This window comes from Nyctereutes procyonoides, unplaced genomic scaffold (genome assembly GCF_905146905.1).
Source record: "Nyctereutes procyonoides isolate TBG_1078 unplaced genomic scaffold, NYPRO_anot_genome, whole genome shotgun sequence".
NCBI lineage: Eukaryota > Metazoa > Chordata > Mammalia > Carnivora > Canidae > Nyctereutes > Nyctereutes procyonoides.
This window is the reverse complement of record NW_026575021.1, coordinates 11,392,047-11,413,294: the sequence shown is the minus strand read 5'-3', so window position 1 is coordinate 11,413,294 and position 21,248 is coordinate 11,392,047. Positions and strand designations below refer to the sequence as shown.

Sequence of the window (21,248 nt, the reverse complement as noted above, 5' to 3'; positions counted from 1 at the left end):
GCAATGGGGATGGGGTGGGAGGGAGGGAGAGAGAGAGAAGTAGATACCCACTGAACAGGGAGCCTGCTGTGGGACTCGATCCCAGGACCCTGGGATCATGACCTGGGCCGAAGGCAGACGCTTAACCAACTGAGCCACCTGGGCATCCCGGAGATGAATGTGTTTTTGGAAGGATGGGTAGCACTGTGTTGATTATTGGAATTGGCCATTTATTATAAATCTATTTTATAATTCCAGTGCACACCATTAACTTAATACCATGTGCAGCTTTCTTTTGTCCCTTACTGGTGTTCATATACCATCCCTTGTAACACTTACAGGCCTTAGGGATGTTTTAAATATATGTGTTGAGACAATTTGAATTCAGCCATAGGTCGTTTTATTGCACTTCAGCTTATTGTGCATTGCAGATAATAGAGTTTTTTTTACAGACTGAAGGTATGCAGTGACCCCGTGTCAAATCTCTCAGTGCCATTTTTCTGACAGCATTTGCTCACTTTGTGTCTCTGTGTCACGTTTTAGTCATTCTTGCAATATTTCAAGCTTTTTGATCATTAAGTTTTTCATTATTATATTTGCTATGGTGATCAGTAGTTTCTGGAGACGGAGTCTACTGCTGGTAAAGATGCCATGAAGATTGTCGAAATGACAGTAAAAGATTTGGAATATTAAACTTAGTTGATAAAGGGGCGCCTGGGTGGCTCAGCGGTTGAGCACCTGCCTTCGGCCCAGGGCGTGATCCCCAGGATCCTGGGATCGAGTCCCACATCGGGCTCCCCACAGGGAGCCTGCTTCCCCCTCTGCCTATATCTCTGCCTCTCTCTCTCTGTGTCTCTCATGGATAAATAAATAAAATCTTAAAAAAAAAGTTAATAAAGCAGTGGCAGGGTTTGAAAGGATTGACTCCAATTTTGAAAGAAGTTCTTTGGGTAAAATGCTGTCAGTCAGCATCGCATGCTGCAGAGAAATCATTTGTGAAAGGAAGGGTCAGTTGATGCAGCAAATGTTGTCTTATTTTAAGAGATTGTCACAGTCACTCTTACCCTTCGGCAGCCACCACCCCTATCTGTCAGCAGTCATCAACACTGAGGCAGCACCCTCCACCAGGAAAAAGATTACAACTCGCTGAAAACTCAGATAATGGTCAGCATTTTTTAGCAAGAAAGCATTTTTAAATTAGGACAGATAGGCATTAAGGTATGTATATTGTTTTCTTAGGCATAATGCTATTGCACACTTAATAGACGACAGAATAAGGTAGGCTTAACTTTTATATGTACTGGGAAACCAGAAATTTCATTGGACTGACTGTCAGAGTGGCCTGGAACTGAACGGGAATATCTCCAACATATGCCTGCAGATGACATATGTAATCTAGGCTTTTGTTACATTAAGTCATGTGCTGAAGTACTTTTTAGCCATTGTGACATGAGGCTTCTCTATGAAATATTTATAAGGTATTTTAAGTCACTCAACACTTCCAGAAATGAATCTACAATAGTTTTTAGAAATTAATTAAATCTCTTATCCGTTCTACTGAAATGTTTTTACAGTTCAACTAAAGAAATACTGGTCTTCATCATCTATCCAGTGATGCCATATGCTTTTAAAGGAAAATATGACCTAAAATTTTACTCTGATGTGTTTATTTAACTCATATTTAGAACTCAGGTTAATAATCTGCAAAAAACCTTTGGGAAACACTTGATGTGGTCTACTGATTTAACCTCTAGTTTTATAAGCATATACCCTCCTTCAACAGTTAACTTTTTTCCATTTTAGCTACAGAGAACTCCATTTTTCCCCTTTAATCCCTCATTCTTTTGAGCATGTTATTTTCTTTGGCTTAAAAAAATTTCTGTGGTTGGGATGCCTGGGTGGCTCGGTGGTTGAGCGTCTGCCTCTGGCTCAGGTCCAGATCCCAGGATCTGGGATCAAGTCCCGCATCGGGCTCCTTGCAGGGAGCCTGCTTCTCCCTCTGCATGTGTCTCTGCCTCTCTCTCTGTGCCTCTCATGAATAAATAAATAAAATCTTTAAAAAAAATTTCTGTGGTTACGCATCCAGAAAATACCCTATTTCTTGTATATGAAAGAGTAGTTTCACTAATTATTTGAACCATGGTAATATAGATTCTATTGGGATAGAAATGATTAGTTGCATGAAAATATTTAATGATAATGACTACATGGAGAAAGTATATTTAGAAATAAGTTTTTCCCCTTAGAAATACGTATTTTCTGTTAGAAATAAGCATTTCCTTCCTACTGCAGACCTATTGAATCTGAAACTGCTGTGTGTGTGTATATGTGTGTGTGTGAGTGTGTGTAGGGACATAGGCTATGTTTTCACAAATTCTAGGTGATTCTGGTCTGTGATAGTTTGAGAACATAGGCTTATGGTAAGATCCTTGATGAGTGGGCCATATTTGCTGGGTTTTGGTGGGCAGGTGCCTGGTCTAGTTTAAAAGGCCTCTAAGGAAGACAATTCACTGACCTGTATGCCCTTTCAAATGCCTGTGTGTTATTACTGAGGTGGCTTCAAAAGACATAAACTAAACATTTTTTGTGTTTCGTAAGGGGAAAAGGTTTTTTTTTTTTTTTTTTTGTCTTCAGTAGGGAGTTTGTGCCTGGGGGAATCAGGTTTTCTTATTAGAGATCCTGAGTGCCTTTGTGGAGGTGGGGAATGATATAGATTCCTACTCTGATCACTCAAGTTATAATTAGTTAATCTATATAAAGTTAGAGTCCCAGCATAAAAGTATTTTCTTAGTGCATGTGTATATAACACAGGTTATATTCTTTCAGTTTACCTGGATTTTTTTTTTAAAGATTTTATTTACTTATTCACGAGAGACATAGGCAGAGAGAGAAGCAGGCTCCATGCAGGGACCCCGATGGGGGACTCGATCCTAGGACTCCAGGATCATGCCCCGAGCTGCAGGCAGATGCACTCAACCGCTGAGCCACGTAGGCATCCCAGAGATCTGTTTTCTTTCTTTCTTTCTTTCTTTCTTTCTTTCTTTCTTTCTTTCTTTCTTTTTTTTTTTAGAGATCTGTTTTCTAATGATAAAGTAAAAATATATTTTCATAGTAAAAAATATGGGCAGTTACAAAAGATATTTAAAAGTTATCTATTAAGTACCATCTCAAAAAAACCAGTGTTAACATTTTAAAGGTATCTTATTCCAAATTTGTATATATAAATAATTTATATATTCCAGTTGAGTTCATACTGGTATATGGGTATAAATCATGGATTAAAACCTGATAAACCCCAAACTTGTTTTTAAAAGACTTTATTTATTTATTTGAGAGAGAGAATGCAAGTGGTGGGGAGAGGCAGAGGGAGAGGAAGAAGCAGACTCCCCACTGAGCAGAGAGCCCTACGAGGGGTTCATTCCAAGGACACTGGGATTATGGCCTGAGCCAAAGGCCGACACTTAACTGTCTGAGCCACCCAGGTGCCCCCAAACATATTTTTAATAAAAATTCATTAGAATATTTTTTAAACAGCTGTATTTTGCTTCCATTTAGATATACCACAATTTAGCAGTTTCTTTTTTTCTGGACATTTGGGTTAGTGTCCTTTCCGGTGCTAAATTGATCATCTTTCTACTCAAGGCCAACGAGGACGAACATTTTAAAGCATATTACCTTTTGGCTCCAGAGAAGTGAAGCAGCAGACTAGGTTACCCCAGCACTGTATGAAAGCTTGCTTTCATTGAACGTTATGAATAAAGAAATTCTTAGCTATATTTACTGCAAGAAAATATTAACTCTGCTTTAATTGCTTTTTTTTTTTTAGATTACTGGTGAAGTTGGAAATATCTTTCCATACGTATTTGTAGTTTGTCCGTGTCCAGTGTTCACGCTCTTTTCCCAGCTATGCTCTTGTAAATGTTTAAACCAGAAGTGAATAGTTTCTAATATTGCTTTTATAAGATATCAATGTACAAAGTAGCCCGTTGTGAGTGATAATAGGACTTTTTTATAGGATGAACATGACACAGTAGGGCAGAGCCTACAAATTAACTGTGAAAATGTTAAGGTAGATACAAATGTGAATAAATCTTAGTGATTTTAAATATAGTTTAAGCACGCTCTCATACTAAATTTTATTAGCAAGCCTAAAATCTTGTATTTAAACTATTAATTAATGACACATTTATAAATAATGCAGTTTAGGAATTAATAAAACCCTACCTGTATATGAATGAGTAATAAAATGGAGTGAACAACTGGATTATTTTATGTGACTGCCACTAACTTGATGTGTAATCATGGATGAGTCAGTGTCTCTGAACCTCAGTCTTCTTGTTTATATTTCATTGGTTACTTAAGAATTTTTCCAGCCTTAAAATTATGAATTTTCTACTTAAGTTGTTAAGCCTTATCATTTTGAAATACTTTTCCTCTACTCTCAAATAGTTTTCAGAAAACTTCCTCCTTAAGAGTTTTGTAACAATGAAATTCAAGTACGTCAGCTATTTTTAAAAATAGGGCCTGTTTGTTTTAGTTTCCTTTTTTAAATGTTCACTTTTTGAAAGATTTTTATTTATTGATTTTGGGAAGAGAGAAGGGGGAGAGGGGGAGAGAGAAGCCCAAGGGGACTACCCGCTGAGCACAGAGCCCAGCCTGGGACTTGATCCCACCACCCTGAGATCACAACCAGCCAACAGCAAGTCAGACACTTAACTGACTGCACACCCAGGCATCCCTTTATTTCCCTTTTTATATCTTCTTGTTGCATAGTCTGGTTAGTGGCCATTTTAGGGTAACATGCTATAAATCTTTTTTTTTTTAAGAGAGTACATGTGAATAGGGGGAGGGGCAGGGAGAGGGAGAGAGAGAATGTTAAGCAGGCTCCCCTCTCAGTGCAGAGCTCAGTGCAAGGCTCAGTCTCACCATCCTGAGATCATGGCCTGAGCAGAAATCAAGAGTTGGACACTTAACCAACTGAGCCCCTAGGTGCTATAAATCTTAATATGAAACCCTAATAACTTTAGCGTGTACAATAAAAGATTTAGTGAGATCAGGAGATAACTAAGCTTTATAATTTGTGGAGCTGGTGTATACCTGGCTGTTACAAGTGTTCTGGTGTTTGCTGCACATGAGAGGGGTCTTACTTCATATGTTCACTCTACAAATATGTACTGGAAATTTACTCTGATACTTTTTAGACTTAGCCTGTATCAGTGAACAAAAAAAGATAGAAATTCCCCCTCTAATGGAGAGGAGAGACCACAAGAGCTAAGATAAAAAAGTGATTTTATGATGTTTGAAAGTGATGCAAAAGTTCTATGTGAAATAAAACTGGGAAGGAGAACAGGGATTGCTGTAGGGGGAACCAGGAAAGAGGGGAGGAGTAATAGATTGGAGAGGACTTTGGGAGGCAGATAAATGTGATACCGACAGCTGTTGTCATAATTAAGATGAGAACCTCCTAGAGAGTTTCGAATTGTGGAAAATTCAGGATGTAATGTGGATTTTAATGGGACTAGGTGATAGTGGTAGAGGTGATGCCAAGTGGTGAGATTCTAGATGTAGTTTAAAGGTAGAGCCAACTGAATTTGCTGATTGTATGGGTTTTTTTGTTTGTTTGTTTGTTTTTGAGAGAGTGAGAGGGTGAGGGATCGGAGGGAGAGGGAGAGAATCTTAGGCAGACCCCGAGCTGAGCGTGGAGCCTGATGCAGGGCTTGATCTCACAACATGAGATCATGACCTGAGTCATGATCAAAACCAAGAGTCAGATGCTTAACTGACAGAGCCACCCAGGCGGCCCAATATATGGGTTTTGAGGAAAGGCCAGGGCCCTAGGATGAATCAGAGGCTTTGGGGCTGAGGATCTGTAAGAGTGGAGCTGCCATCAACTCTTAGGGCTAATCTGTGGCGAATGCAGGTTTGGGGGCAGTAGGGCACTTCTGTGCCTGTTTCCATCTAGCGATGGGCTGCCTCGTTGGGGGTCAGGTATAGGAGTCTGGAGTTTTGGGAAAAGGTCTGAGCTGGTGGACTGTTAGGTGGGTGGCGGGGAGCGGGGAGGGTCCTGTAGAAGTTGTGGTTTGTTGGCTTTGGTTTTCTCAGTACAGTAGAAACAAGGTCATCAGCAGGATGCAAGTCAGGAGAGAGGGAGGGAAAGTTAGAGGAGAAGGGAGGAAATAGTCTGTGACAGTGGGAAGGCGATGAGAGTGGGAGTGCTGGGGATTGCAGTCAGCATGCGTGGCCAGTTCGTGATTCATGGTCAGTCATGTCCGCAGGTGACGTCCGCAGGTGCCTTCTTAGCGCAGTGGGCAGCATGTCCATGCATGAAGTGACACCGATCGGAGGTGCAGTGTTTCTTTCCAGGTGCTGTCGACCTGTAGGTGCTACAGCAGAGGTTTAGATATAACGGATTTGAATGCAACTAGGGTAAGAGTTTTGCCAAGAAACGAGAGAGGAGCTAAGGGGTAGAGAGGACACATAAGGAAGTGATAACAGGGTTGACCATAAAATTGAAACTGAATAAAGGGAAGTGAGGCCATGCAGGGAGGGGGAGCAGTGAAGGATCGTGGTTTAGCTGCTTGCATGTCTGTGTGGGGTCAGATGGTACTGAAGTCGGGTCAGAAGTGAATCCTTTAAAAGCAACTTTTGTTCACATCTACTGAGTCATGTGTCACACACTTGGGGAGCTTTCTGTTGAATGTATCCAGTTGAGTGCTTTAAAATTAGGTACAAATATTTGAATTTGTTAACTTTAGTTTTCCAAATGAAGTATGTCTTTAGTTCTTTTTTTTTTCCCCTTTGAATGACAGAAGTTCACTTTTTTTTTTATACTAGTCCTTTCTTCCAAGCCTCGTGTTCTTTGGTAGGCTGCCAGAGGCTATGTGCCTTCTTGCCAACTTACTGCTGGAGTGTTTGCGTCCTTTGTCAGAGCTCTCATAGCCACGGGGGCTCTCCCTCCGTCCGAGATACTTGGATTAGGCTTGGGTAACCAACCACTCACCAAGCTGTGTGGCCCCTGGCTGAGTTTCTCAATCACTCTGAGCCTCAGTGTTTTCAGCCTAAACGAGGATAATAGGTAGTCTGTTGTGAAGATTAAAGTTATCATGTATTCATTCCCAGCACAGAATTCAGGATGTCTTTATAAATGGTAGATACTGTCATGATCCAAGGTTTATTGGGTTAATATTTTATGAGAGTCGAGTAATCCAATCTCAAAACATACCTTTCTGTCATTCCAGTGACAAATATTTTAGGAGTACGATCTAAAATTCCCAGCGTCAAAAGACAGTATTAAAGATTGTTGTCATTAACAGTTTAATAAGTGTGTGTTCATCCTGAAGAATAGACAAAGACCTACTGGGAACTCACTGTGAGTGTGGGTGAGCTTTTTTTGGTTCCCAGTAACAGACGTGCATACAGCTGTCCCATTTTCCTGCTGTTTTGCGAGATTAAACTTGTTTGAGACTGGGTATATGTTTCGTTCTCACATGAGAGAATTGAAGAATGTCTTCAGATTTAGTGTGTTTGGAAATACTAAGAACGTGTAACTCTTCCCAGTATAAAACCATGCATCTGGGTACCACACTCCTACTTTATGCCTCTGTCTTCTTCCAAAATCAACATGTTGTATTTGAAGATTCAAATTGGACTCTTCAGCCACAGTGACATCGAACATGTCACTCATTGCTGTGGAGGATTCCCTTCGCCCCGTCTCAGTGAGAGGCTGCCCCTGGGATGTAGGACGGTATCTTGCTTCTGTCTCCCCAGCATCAGATGTGGGGTCTGGTGTTCAGGTCACGGTGGACGAATCGGGACTGAGTGAGCCAGGTGTGAGCATTCTTTTCTAAAGATGCATAAGGGCTAGTTGCTTGAGTAAAGTCAACTTTTCCCCCATTTAGGGTCCTAAAAATGACAAAACCATCACAAAGATTTCTTTGATAATGGTAAAAATGAAAGATACTATGAGTTAGCTTTTTATTTACCTATATAGCACTTCCTCCCATGGTAATAATCAGTTATCAACAGTAATTACTTCGGTTCAATATTTTGGCCCTTGACTGACCTCTTGACTACATCTAAAATAAAGAATGTGTACTTCTACTGGGGATTTAGTTCAAGAAGTTCAATTAATAGAAACTATTAAAGAGCACACAGAATTCCAAGATGACTTGGGAGATCTGATGCCTCCCACCCACTGGAGAGCCCTGAGGATTATGAGACTTGATTATTCAAGATCCAGTTCTCCCACTAAATAAATTCATTGACCTTGCCATCACCAAGCCCGTATTAGATACAACTATTAACTGTTCATATTTTTTCCAAACATTATGTGGGGTGATGAAAATACTTTCTCCTTTTAAATCACAGGAGAGTAGTTACTGAAGGAACCATGCCAACATGTCACTTTGGCACCTGATGCAACAAACCAGCAGAGATATCAAGGGATGCATCATTTTACCATCGTTATTACCTGTCAGATAAGGAGTTGGCCTCCTTGAGGGCAATAAGCCTCTTATACAGAGCGTTGGACGAGTAAGTCAGAGATGATCCAGATCGGAATAAGCCCAAGCTTTATCAGGGCTCACTGTGCTTCAGGGAGGGCTACCTGAGACATCTAGGTCAAGGACACTTTCAGATCTTGAGTCCACAGTGAAACAGTGCCTATCTTATTCTCGGAAACCTATAGCTATAAAATGACTCTGCATTTTTTACTGGCCCTGCTAGATCACTTGTCTTTCTTCCAAGGTCGAGAGCATGTGACAACTTTGATATTTTGTTAGAGTTTTCTCATCTTGGATGAGAAGAAGGTTAGAAGTCTGTCAAGGCCAGGACCTATCGTTCTCTCTTGCTGAGCTTTTGGAAATGTTGGTTGAAACTGACTGTGACTGTATGAAATCTGTAGAAAGCATCAATCTTGTAGGCCTCATCGCCAGCCTCTGGGGATTTTTGTGTAAACGAGACTCTCACCGATTTTGGTTAATTCTAGCATTGGATGAGAGCATCTGCTTGCATGGGCTGTCAAGTCATTGGTACATGGCCTTGGTCTATTCACTCAAGTGAGTGGGGCTTGCAATAACAGGAGTGGTACTTAACACACTGTTCACTCTTAATTTCAACTTTACGTCTTGAAATATAGTGATTTAGCGTAGAGGAGTGGTTCTCAAAGTACGGTTCCGCAGCAGCAACAGCAGTACTACCTGGAACCGTGTGGACATGCAAATCCTTGAGTCCCTACCCCAGACCTGCAGAATCAGAAAGTCTGGTCGGGGTGGGGGTGTGGTTCAGGACACTCCGATGCGCGTAGGAGTTTGACAGCTACAAACAGAATGTCTTGAAATGACTCTACATAAGAATGATTTTCAGACAAGTGAGCTTATGTGTGTATTTCAAGTTCCTTATGGGTTGCTGATGACCTCAGAAATTTTTAAATACTAACTGGGCCCAAGGGAATTCACTACCCCATATTTACCTTTGGTAATGTGCCTTGCTACCAACTTTCCATTAGGCATTCATTAAGGGAAATGGAGTTTTTCGAGAACTGTTTGCTTTTAAGTACATTTGTGTTTAAGAAGGAACATAGTTGTGATGTGTTATTTTAGGCACACTCAACGGAGTGAGGGAGTTTGGTCTTTAATATCTTCTCAACAGGAATATATACTAAATAGAAATAATGTAGTTTTGAATGATCCCATTTGATTTTAAATTTTCTATGGAAGTATCGTATAGTTAGAGAGGCACGACTTTGGAGTAAAATATTGCATGCCTTGAGTTATAAAACCTTTGGCTTTTTGTTTCTTACTCTGCAGAATGGAAATCATAAATGACGTGGGAAGTGTATTTCACAAACAATAATCATTATAGAAGTGTTAGTATTTATTTGTCTATTTATTTATCGAGAGAGTGCATGTGTGCACGCGTGCGCAGCAATGGGGAGGGGCGGAGAGGGAGGGAGAGAGAATCTTAAGCAGGCTCCGTGCCCAGCGTGGAGCCTATTGCAGGGCTCGATCTCATGACCCTGAGATCATGACCTGAGTCAAAACCAGGAGTTGGAATCTTAACTGACTGAGCTACCCAGATGCCTGAGTACTTATTTCATAAGAAGTACTTGGTTTATATTTTCTTTATTTCTGACCTTACTTGATTTTGTGACTCAAATTTATCTCTTGTGGATTTTGGAACTTCCTGGGTTTCTTTTTTCAGCTTCTTCAAGTGAATGGAAAATTGGATCGTGTAGCATCACGCAGACCTAATGCTTAGGGCAACATTAGACTGTTTCATAGCTATTAATGACAAATTCTTCCTTCGAAAAGTTTAGTTTTTAAAAAAATTATAAATCAGGGCAGCCCCGGTGGCACAATGACATAGCACCGCCTGCAGCCTGGGGTGTGATCCTGGAGACCCAGGATCGAGTCCCACGTCGGGCTTCCTGCACAGAGCCTGCTTCTCCCTCTGTGTGTGTCTCTGCCTCTCTCTCTCTCTCTCTGAATAAATAAATAAATAAAAATATTAAAAAAATATAAATCAGTACGTCTTCATTGTGACAAAGACAGGAAAGAAAAGTTCATCTTCGACTCCCTTTGTATTCTTACCGTGAGATAACCAATATTCCTAGCCTTGTGTGAATTATTCTATACTTTGATCCACATTCTTACAAATGCATGTGCACATACACACATCCAGGCAGTTTGTGTTACTGAGTGAAGCGAACCAGGGCCAGGCCACTTGTGGACTCAACACGCAGTAAGAAATGGAACCAAGGCCGTGGAGCTGTGGTGCACTAAGCTTTTGGTTAGTGACCCACGTACCCTCGTGTGCTGACGTGGCCCCTCTTCCAGCCTAAGAATTTGAAAAGGCAATGGAGCTAATGTTCCTGAATCCTGTGAACCAGCAGCTTTCACATTCCTCACAGCTGACAACACTACTAACTGGTGCTATCTTCATGAGGAATGCGGGAGGTGACTGGAGTTACACCCTCTCATGTGTGTCCTACATCCTGTGTATACCTTTGCATATTTTGGTAGCTAGTAAACTAAGTGAAGCTTCAGCTGTGCCCAAGTTGTTTTTAATTCTTTGAATCCAGATCAGTCATTTTGGTCTATACCTCGTTCATTTTTATATTTGATCCTTCATATTTACATTTCTCTGTCATTTCCTTTTTTTCCCCAAAATATATGTAATAGTCGTGGTGCAGGTCAATGGATGAATGTGTCTTTTTTTTTTTAAAGATTTTATTTATTTATTCATGAGAGACACAGAGGCAGAGACACAGGCAGAGGGAGAAGCAGGCTCCCTGTGGGGATCTCAATGCAGGACTCGATCCCAGGACCCTGGGATCATGACCTGAGCCAAAGGCAGATGCTCAACCACTGAGCCACCCAGAGGTCCCACGTATGTCATTTTTAATAGATGTGCAATATTTATAATGTGGATATGTCACAGTGTAGTCAGCTATTCCACAAAGGACTTTCATGACATTTCCAAGATTGTTAATACAGAAACCAAACCAAAAAACAAACAAAACAAAACAACCCCCCCAAAACAACAGAATGCATTCTTGTACATAAAGCCATACCTATAGGTAAAATTCTCCAAAGTGGGATTGCTGTGTCCATAGTTAAGTGTATTTTCAATTTTGATAGATATTATAAAAAAACATTTTTGGTGGTGGTGGTGGAGATCATAGCAATTTACTTTCCGTTCTTGGAGGGTTGGTTTTCCCCTATCCTCACTAGCATTGATTATAAGAAAACTTGACTAATAAGCAAGAGAGAAGCTACAATTTTTCCCAGCTATAATAAAAATAAAAAATATTCTGAATTTTCTTCTAGTAAGTGTACTATAATTTTTACATTTAAGTTTTCAATCTACCTGGATATGTATTTTTTGAATTATTTAATTAAAATATTTTTAAATAGAAATCTAATTTGTTTAATGTGATGTAAAGTAGGAATGTAGCTTTCTGGTTTTCAAGATGGATAACCATTTATTCCAGAGGTGTTAAGTCACCATTTTCCCACTGGTTTGGAATTCCACGTTTCCAATTACTTTTCTCTTTATACAGGGATCTACTTTGGGTCCCTCTGCATTACTTTTCTCTTGCCATTATACAACCACAGTTTAGTGGCTTAGAAACCCCCTTTTGGGGATCCCTGGGTGGCACAGTGGTTTGGCGCCTGCCTTTGGCCCAGGGCGCGATCCTGGAGACCCGGGATCGAATCCCACGTCGGGCTCCCGGTGCATGGAGCCTGCTTCTCCCTCTGCCTGTGTCTCTGCCTCTCTCTCTTTCTGTGTGTGACTATCATAAATAAATAAAAATTAAAAAAAAAAAGAAACCCCCTTTTGAGTACAGGTATGGCATGACTTGGTTCTTTGCTCAGGTCCTAAAAGGCTGAAATAGGATGTTATCCAAGCTGATTTCTTACCTGAAAACTCTGGGGAAGAATCCACTTCCCGCCTTCCTCAGGTTGTTGGCAAAACTCCGTTCCTTACAGTGGAGGACCTACATCTCCAGGTTCTTGCTGGCTGTCACTAGGAGGCTGCTCTCAACCTCTAGAGACAAGCAGCAGCCATTCTTTTGCATTGTATTTAATTTGATGGATTTTATTGAATTTTTCCACCAATATTCCTGAGTGACATGGGTTTATAGTTTTTTGTGGCAATTATGAAAAAGTTTACATATTTTTAATGCATATAGATATTTATATGATGATGATAAATGATTACTTGCAATGAAAGGTTTTTTGTTGTGTGTTTTTCTTTTTAACTGTATGATTAGCTGTGAAGGAGCGTTCCAAGTTGGTTGTGTGCCACATTTGATTTATGTTTTTAAAGATTTTATTTATTCATGAGAGAGAGAGAGAGAGAGAGAGAGAGAGAGAGAGAGAGAGAGAGGAGAGGCTCCATGCAGGAAGTCCAATGTGAGACTCGATCCTAGGACTCCAGGATCACGTCCTGGGCCGAAGGCAGGCGCTAAACCGCTGAGCCACCCAGGGATCCCCATTTGGTTTAGGTTACTCTCATACCCAGGCCTTCTTTCCTAGTGTTCACATGTTAAGAATCTTGACCTTTAGGCTCTGTGGCCATGTTAATTAATTTTTAAATTCTAGCATTAGATAACATTTAAAATTCTAGCATTAGATAAAATGCTAATGTTGGTTAAAGCAAAGTGTCCAGAGTGAGTTAGGTGTGCTTTTTTTTTTTTTTTTTTTTTTGACACTGCATATCTGGGTAATGTTGGGCTTTAAGTATCCATGCTCAGCCCAGGAACATTTCATATAGTTAATCTTTAATAGTATTTTTTCTGTCACTAACCAGCAGCAACTTTTTTGTAACCCAAATTTTCACAAGTAGTAGTTTACTCTTAAACTAAAAAGGAAGTTAGGAATGAAGACTTTAATAAAACCTAGGTAAATCGTAGGTTTTTAAATTTTTTTAATGAAATACTGAATCTCCCTGCCTTTAAGAACAGTAGCTCATTGAGGAGTAAGGTATGTAGATCTGAAAATACTTTATGGTTCTAAGTTATAATAATTGAACTTTAAGCATTCAGGTTCTTTGTGTTTTCTTAAATAGTAATTTTGAAGGCAGTGTTCCAATCAGTAGTGAGTATTAGATCAAATAAAGCATTTTGTGTATTAGCAGAACCCCGTGACAAATCAGCTCTTTTTGGAGTGGGCTAAATCTTAGAATTATGAATGACATCCTTGAAAAATCCTAAAAATGCTTCATACTAAGTTGATCATTAGAGTTTTGTCTACTGGGTTGCTTTGTTTCCCTGTGGGAACAGTTGAGAAGAGAGGGTATTGCTATCCTCAGGTAGTTGGTCGCTTGGCAGGCTTTTCATTTAAATGAAAAGCAAAGTTGCTAAAGCTGAGCGTGAGTTATATACAGTTTAAGAAATGAAATATAGATAAGTCCTTGGATATTGTTGTTAGGGTCAATACTGGTACAAATTCTCAATATTTACACATAAATACTGTAATTGGGAGAACATTTTCCAGATAAAAACATTTGTTAACTTCACTTAGCACTTGACTATGACTTGACTATGACTTGACTATGATTCACACACTAGTCTGAGGGCTTTACATATATTAACTCAGTTAATCCTCACAACAACCCTTTGATCAAGGTTCGCTGGCAAGTGCAGGTGCCGGGAATTGATGTCGGGGTCTAGCTCCAGAGTCGGTGCTCTTAATCACTACTGTCCTGCTTACTAGTCTTATAAATCCAGTAGGAAAGAAAACAAGGATTTTCTGTAAGAGTCTTTCAGGCTTGGAGAAGCAGATTCCTTCTATTAATAAATGAATGCAATCATAGGCTGACTGCTTCTGTTTTCTCAAAGTATTATTATTCCTGCTTCTAATGGAAGGAAAGCCAGGCCGAATCATGAAAAGAGGAAATGGGGTGTTTTGTTTCCTTTCCCCATGCTACACCTCTTTTCTATAAAAGTCAGTGATCAGCAGTCATTTGTTGATGATCTAACTTTGGCCAAGCATTAGACTCTGTTGTGGAGTTTGGAAAGCACAATGATGTGCTTCCTGACTCTGAAGAACAAAGCCACCTGCTGTACCTTGAAGCAAGTGCAGTGACTGGGCCACGCTCGGGATCATAATGGGAGTAGAGAGGGAATGCCTTACTGCATCACCTGTGTGGATCCTCCCCAATCCCCCACCGCCCCCCCCCCAACTCCATGGCCAAACTAAAACAGTCTAAAGGATGAGCAGGGGCTGGTGTGGTGAGTGGATGATAGGATTGACCAGCCATCCAGAAAACATTTGCAGAGGTGGTGAGATAAGCTATGCTGGGCAACCTTCCTGATAAATCACCTGGGTACTAATTAAATTCCACATTTGTGGGCCCCATTCTAGATCCTTGTAATCAGGATCTCCAGGGCAGGGGCCCAGGGGACTTATTGACAGAAGCTTAGAAAACACCAGACAAGTGGAATATGGTTTGTTCCTGAACAAACTGTATTCATTGGGGTGACTTTCAGAGAGAATGGTTGAGGGAAGAGATCAGATAGTGTGAAGGCCATTTCATGTCATGCCCATCTTTTGTGGTTATTTGGTCTTCTATTTGCATCCTACTTCATGCTATCAACAGTTATATTGAACTGAGTGTTCCCTTAGGGTTGGACAACTTTATTTAATTTGAGAGGTATATTGACAGCTTGGATCTCTGCCCAACTTACAGGGTTACCAACCTTGACTTCTGTATGGCCTGAGAAATTGCCAGAGAAGAGAGTGAGAGTGGGGAACAGAATGAACATTGTCTCCAGTGTATCCCATGGCTCTTCAAGGTGTCTCATTTTTTTCATTAGCAAGCTGAGGCGCAGAGGTTAATTACATAGGTCACACACCTAATAAGTGATGCTGCAGCTGATAGTCAAGCCAGTCTCTAGGGCAGAAAGAATGTGATTTGTTGAAAAGTGGTGAACAGAGTGCTCATTCACTGAATTAAAACAAGGGAGCTAGAAAATGAAGGGTTAGGGTCAAGGGCTATAGTAAAAAAAAAAAAAAAGAAGTCTTCTGACATTTATCATGTGAAAATATATGCCCAATATTCTGTGGTGGGTTTTTTTCCTTTTAAGAGAAACGAAGTATCAGTATTTTATGTGAATTTATCTCTATTTGAAATGCCAGTCCTATATTTGAAAAAATTATGATACAAGATGCATCATCGAGTAGAATTTTGCTTAGGAGTCATTGGTTTGGGACCTCTGGGTTAGATAAATCTCTAAAGTCTGAGCTTTAAAATATGATTCATGATGATTCTTAATGAGATATGATTTACTCCAATTTGCTTTCCTTTCATATCTTAGAGAAATTTTGCTGAATATTTATGTGAACTATTATTAATAGCAGAGCCTTCTTTACATAGTCACATATTTTGGGGGTTTGCCGGGGGTAGATGGAGAAAGGTTAAAAGGCTGTCTCCTCCCAGTTGGGTGGGAAAAGTGTTGCCCTCCCGGAACATTCTAGTCCAGCTGCTGTTTTCCCTGCCTTTCTACCAGAGCAGGAGCTGAAAGTGGATCAGTTCACTTCCTTGTGTGCTTTCAGCCCATGTGGAACCGCATGTGGTGTCTTCCCAAAGTGTGTATCGCAACGCTATTAGTAGACCTTGAAACCAACCCATTGCATCTTGACCAGCATGAAAATGAGAAAGAGACTGAGTGAGACAGAGAGAGAGAGAGAGAGAGAGAGAGGAGAGAGAATAGAGTAGAATAGAAAATGGATACATTGCAAGTAATAAGGATAAGAATTGTTTTATAATTTTTGTTTCAGCTGTATATGTATGTGGGTGTGTGGGTTCTAGGTGGTTACCTCAAAGAACCCATTTCTCACTGACCTGGCAGTTGATAAATTTTGAAAACGCTTGAACTACAATGACTAAGTAGATCCTTGGTTTTCCTGCTCAAGATAAAATGGTTTAAATTCTGAACTGGAAGCTTGAAAGGATTTTTACCATGTTATTATCTCCACATCTGGTCTTTTTTCCCTGGAGAATGCTAACACCGCCTCTGTCTTGTGTAGATCAGTCCTTTGATCTGGTAATCACTTTTCAGGAGAACATGGCGGTGCTGAGAGGAAGGCCTTGTAAGATGATGAGCCCCTGGTGTTAGAGAAAAGGATGCAGATTCAGTGGCTGAGGAGGCCAATAACTAGCCCCAATTCTATCCTCACCAGAATTCCTTGGGAAGAAGAAAGTGGGGAAGGGGGAAGACGATCTTTGAGTAAATAGAGCATCTAACAAAAATCTAAGGGCATTGAAGGGTCACGGACGGTGGTGGAGGTGGGGCTATTCTGGGAATGAAATGTTCTCCCGTCATAGATTTGTCTCTTTGCAACTGAGTGAGTTGGGGAGAGAGAAGATTCTGGAATAGAGCCTTGGAATGAAAAGCTGATTGTTTTTGTGAACCACTAAGTGTTTTTGCTAGGGTGGAGTTGTTAGATAGACAGTGAATTACCAGAAATGAACACCTCCCACATGTCATATTTGTCTAAGTATTCCTGTTTACATTTTCAAGAAATTATACTTTGGAATTTAAAAATTTAAGTAGAATCTGTATTACTGTTGAGATTGTGGACGCCAGAAGGATACACACACTCCTAGGTCTTACTAAGAATTTAATTGCAAATGAAAACTTAAAGTTGCTAGAAATACTGTAAAATTTCAACCCTCTGAGGAACACGAAGTTTGTCCTAAGTCCCCTGACATGCATGGGGCGAAATGCATGGAAAGCACTTAGTATTTTTACATTATCTATTGATTCATTTATAAAGCACTTTCTTACATCCTTATTCCGGGGGAGATTTCTGGATATGTTATGAATTACTTTAATAACAAACTGTCATTACTAGTTATAGGTTAAGAAGCTATTTTTATACCCCGAAGTGAAAACCAGACTTTTCACATTACTTCAGATGTGGGCTTTTAAAAAATTATGTTGAAAAGATAGAAATATTTGGCCAATGTTTACCGATTTAACTCTTGGTGAACACATACAATTTTAGAGAGCAAACAGAGACCTGAGAAGGATAGACTTTTTTTTGTTTTGTTTTGTTTTGTTTTGCTTTTGCTTTTTCATCATTAGTATAAAATTGAAAAGCCTGGGGCCCCTGGGTGGCTCAGATGGTTAAGCATCTGCCTTTGGCTCAGATCATGATCTCTGAGTCCTGGCACCAAGCCCCACATCTGGCTCCCTGCTCAGCGGGGCATCTGGTTCTCCCTTTCCCTCTGCCTCTCCCCACCACTTGGGCTCTCAACAACAAAAAACCCTGATAAGACTGACTTTACGAATATTTTCTCTCAGTGGTAATAGAGGTTACATATTGTGGGTTCAATATCCAGATACACACACTTGGAGGCTGTTGTGTTCTTCCCATTAAAAGGACTTTCTGCTCTTACTTATTTTTATTATTTTGCTTTAGGTCACAAAATTTTTAAGGGTCTGGTGGACTTTTAGATTATTATTTGTAGTTCAGTTTACTTTCTGTAAATACAATCATAAAGTGATGCCGCAAACTGTAATCCATTGGATTGCTTAAGGACCGATGTATAGTACATAAGTGAGCTAGCAAGAATCAATTATTAGAAATATTGACTACATTACTAGAATGTCATTGGACCAGATCTTCAGGGTTATTAGGTAATGATCTATGATTTCAGATCCGTGAAAGTCGGATACAATTTTAATGTTCTTAGAGGGAAACCTATTAATTTCTAATTAATATAACATTTTAGAGAAAATAATCCATAGACATGTTATAAACTTAGAATGAAGCTTAGGAAGGAAGTCAGCTTAAATAATTTGCCCAAACTACTTAAGAGCCTCAAACACCCATTTTATACCTGGGATTGCATTTATGTATTTACATGCCTGTCACCTCACCTAGACCCTGAGTGCTTAGAGAAAAGGGATCTAGGTCTTAAATCATCTCTGCATCTCTGTATTCCTAGCCTGCTCTAGTTGCTAGCACATAACCTCATTTTTCTCTAGATGTGGTCTGGGGAGTTTTGTTAATGGTTCAGATTACCAGAACAAACTCACTGATTTGTTAAATAATCTCCAGAGGTGAACTCCAGTGGAAGGGGATAAATAAATGCAATGACACTGATAAGTAAGAATAGAAACCAAGTCCTCCAGACCTTGTCCTCTACATCTTGGTGACATGCTAGTTACCAAGCATGGACTTTCATTGAACATCTAAGTGCCAGCTACTCTGGATTCAACAATCCGTGAAGCACATTAATAATTAAAGCAGTAACTGTTAGAGTTAGTTTAAATCCGCCTTACCTACTTACAAACCATATACGTTTTTATTAGCAAGTTACTTTATTCTCTAAGTCTGTTTACTCTTTTGTAAAATAGAAACACCTGTGTCATAAGATTGATGTAATTATTAAATAAGATAATGCACGTAACATGTTTTGCAAAATGCTTAGAATATGGTATGCTCTTAGCTATTGTTTTCTTTTAAATTAATGAGCTTACATTCTAAGCAGGGCTGAAAATAAGGAAAACTTGGAAATAAGGAAAATAAGGAAGAGACCATATAAGAATTAGATTTTGTTTTATGACCACCCTAAAAACTTGGTGATGTAATTTTTATTGACTCACAATTTGGGTGGGTTGGCAGTTTGGGTTGAGCTCAGTTGGGACAATTCATCTCTGTTCTAGGTTGGGTCATTGGGCACACGGATGGGTTAATGGTCAGTTGGGAGTCGTTGGCCTTACCCATGTTTTGACAGGAGCAGTGGTGGTAAGTGGGTCATGTGTACTCATCATCTAGTAAACTAGCCTGTACTCAGACACCTGGTAGAGGTCACAGAGTTTTTAAGAGAGAGAGAGAAGTTGTTCCATGAGCAAGCACTGAATTTTCAAGCCTCTGCTTCTGTTGTGTTTACTGGTCTTCCATTACCCAAAGAAAAGCACATGGCCAAGCCCAGGTTCATTGGGTCCTCCCACTTGATGGATGAAAGATTGTATATCTAGGAATGGAAGGAATTTGTGGCCATTTTTATAAAATCTGCACAGAATGGATTTTATGGACTGCTTGTTCTGTATCAAGCTTTATCCTGGATAATTTACATGTAAGTCATTCAGTCCTTAACAAAAATTTCCTGACATGTGTGGCATTCCCACTTCAAAGATGAGAAAGCTAATTATCAGATAAATTGAGAGGCTTGTCCACGTTAAACCCAAATTACTTGCTTCAAGTTATGGAGTGGCTTTTAGGTGCTGTCTCTTATCGCTTCAATGATCAGATGGTTGGCTCTTGAGGCAGAAGGTGTTTGCTTTATTTAATAAGAATTTTGTTAAAATGGAAGTTCCAAAGACAAGCTTTACTTATTATACCATTTACTAGTTTCAAAGCCTAGTTTTACTTTATACCCATTGGGTCATATATTGTTTGATATGGAAAAAAAATTAATTTTACTACCCATACTAAGACTTTCTGGAAGCTTATGCGAAGTGTTTTAGGGGGTTTTTGTTTGTTTTGCTAGGTTACCTGCATACCCCGGATCTCAGCGCATTTTGGACATGACCGAGTTTCTGCAATGGGCCAGGTATCACTGGCAGCGACTAACGGGCGGCACAAACAGGGATGATGATGAGAGGCCATACAACTATTCCTCTCTGCTGGCCTGTGGGGGCAAGTCCTCTCAGACTCCCAAAGTGGCGGGGAGGCACCGGGTTGTCGTTCCCCACCTTCGGCCCTTCAAGGATGAGTATGAAAAGTTCTCTGGCACCTACGTGAATAACCGAATACGAACAACAAAATACACACTTCTAAATTTTGTGCCAAGAAATCTATTTGAACAATTTCACAGGTATTTTTATTTATTTATTTATTGAAAAAAAATCTTAGCATGGTCATTGTTATTCTAGTTGATATAAGATTTTTAAAATTTCTGTAACATATGTCACCTCATAAGCTAAGACTTGGGACATTTTCTTTGACAATTCTAGTAGAGTTTGTGATGCAGTGTTGAGCCCTTTACAATTGGTAAGATGCTTTTTCTTGACCAGAGAAGATATTGTTGTTTTCCTATTGTAGATTAGAAAATGAAGTTTGTTACTGTGGTTTACCCAACATCATGCCAGTGATAAGGAGCAGACCAGGGGCCCTAGCCTTGAATCTTTTCACTCTTGCTTCCATATTCTTTCCATTAGACCATGCTGTGTTTTAATTTTAGCTTTTTCTTACTGGGCGATATGGGGGAAATAGAGCTCTGAAGCAAGTGCAGATGTAAGATGCTACCAGGTGAAGCAGTGACATAGTTCAGTTTAATATGTAGTTATTGAAGCTCTCCTATGCGTTTAGGCATTGAAGGAAATACACATCTAAATGGTGCTTCTTTCCTAATGAAGTTTGCAGTCTAGCAAGGGAAACAAGATGTGTATGCAATGAAAAGACATCACATTTAGGGTGTGATGAGTGATGTAAAGTGTCTACCAAGTAGGATGGAAGCCTCAGAAGAGAGAGAACAGCAAGAGGAAATGACATTTGGCATTTGAACTTAATTATGAAAAAAAATTATAGAGAGCAGGTGAGATTTTCAAGGCAGAGGTGTCAGCAAAGCACATTTCAGCTGGAGGAAGGGGTAATGAATAAAAGCAGGAAGGCAGTAGCATACATTGCTTGAGGTCTGGAGCGTGGAGCCCTCTACCTGGAGCAATTAGAAGTAAAGCAAAGGCAGAGAGAACGTGTAGGGAGATGCTCCATATCCCCTGGTGAATGGTAAGACCTGAGCTTAGAAGA

General features: G+C 39.9%; 1 protein-coding gene across 5 annotated transcripts in view; it reads left to right on the top strand.

Annotated features, from left to right (window-relative positions):
* The window catches only part of ATP10D (ATPase phospholipid transporting 10D (putative)), a 100,747-nt gene that overhangs the window by 7,473 nt on the left and 72,026 nt on the right, over positions 1 to 21,248 (top strand). For 4 of the 5 annotated variants that reach the window (XM_055339191.1, XM_055339190.1, XM_055339188.1 and 1 more), the window contains exon 2: positions 19,990 to 20,316. In XM_055339191.1, coding sequence (XP_055195166.1) covers positions 20,027 to 20,316 — 290 coding nt within the window. In that variant the 5' untranslated portion in view covers positions 19,990 to 20,026. Of the gene's footprint in view, positions 1 to 19,743; positions 19,773 to 19,989; positions 20,317 to 21,248 lie in introns of those variants that run through there. The other variant, XM_055339196.1, reaches the window with a different exon arrangement.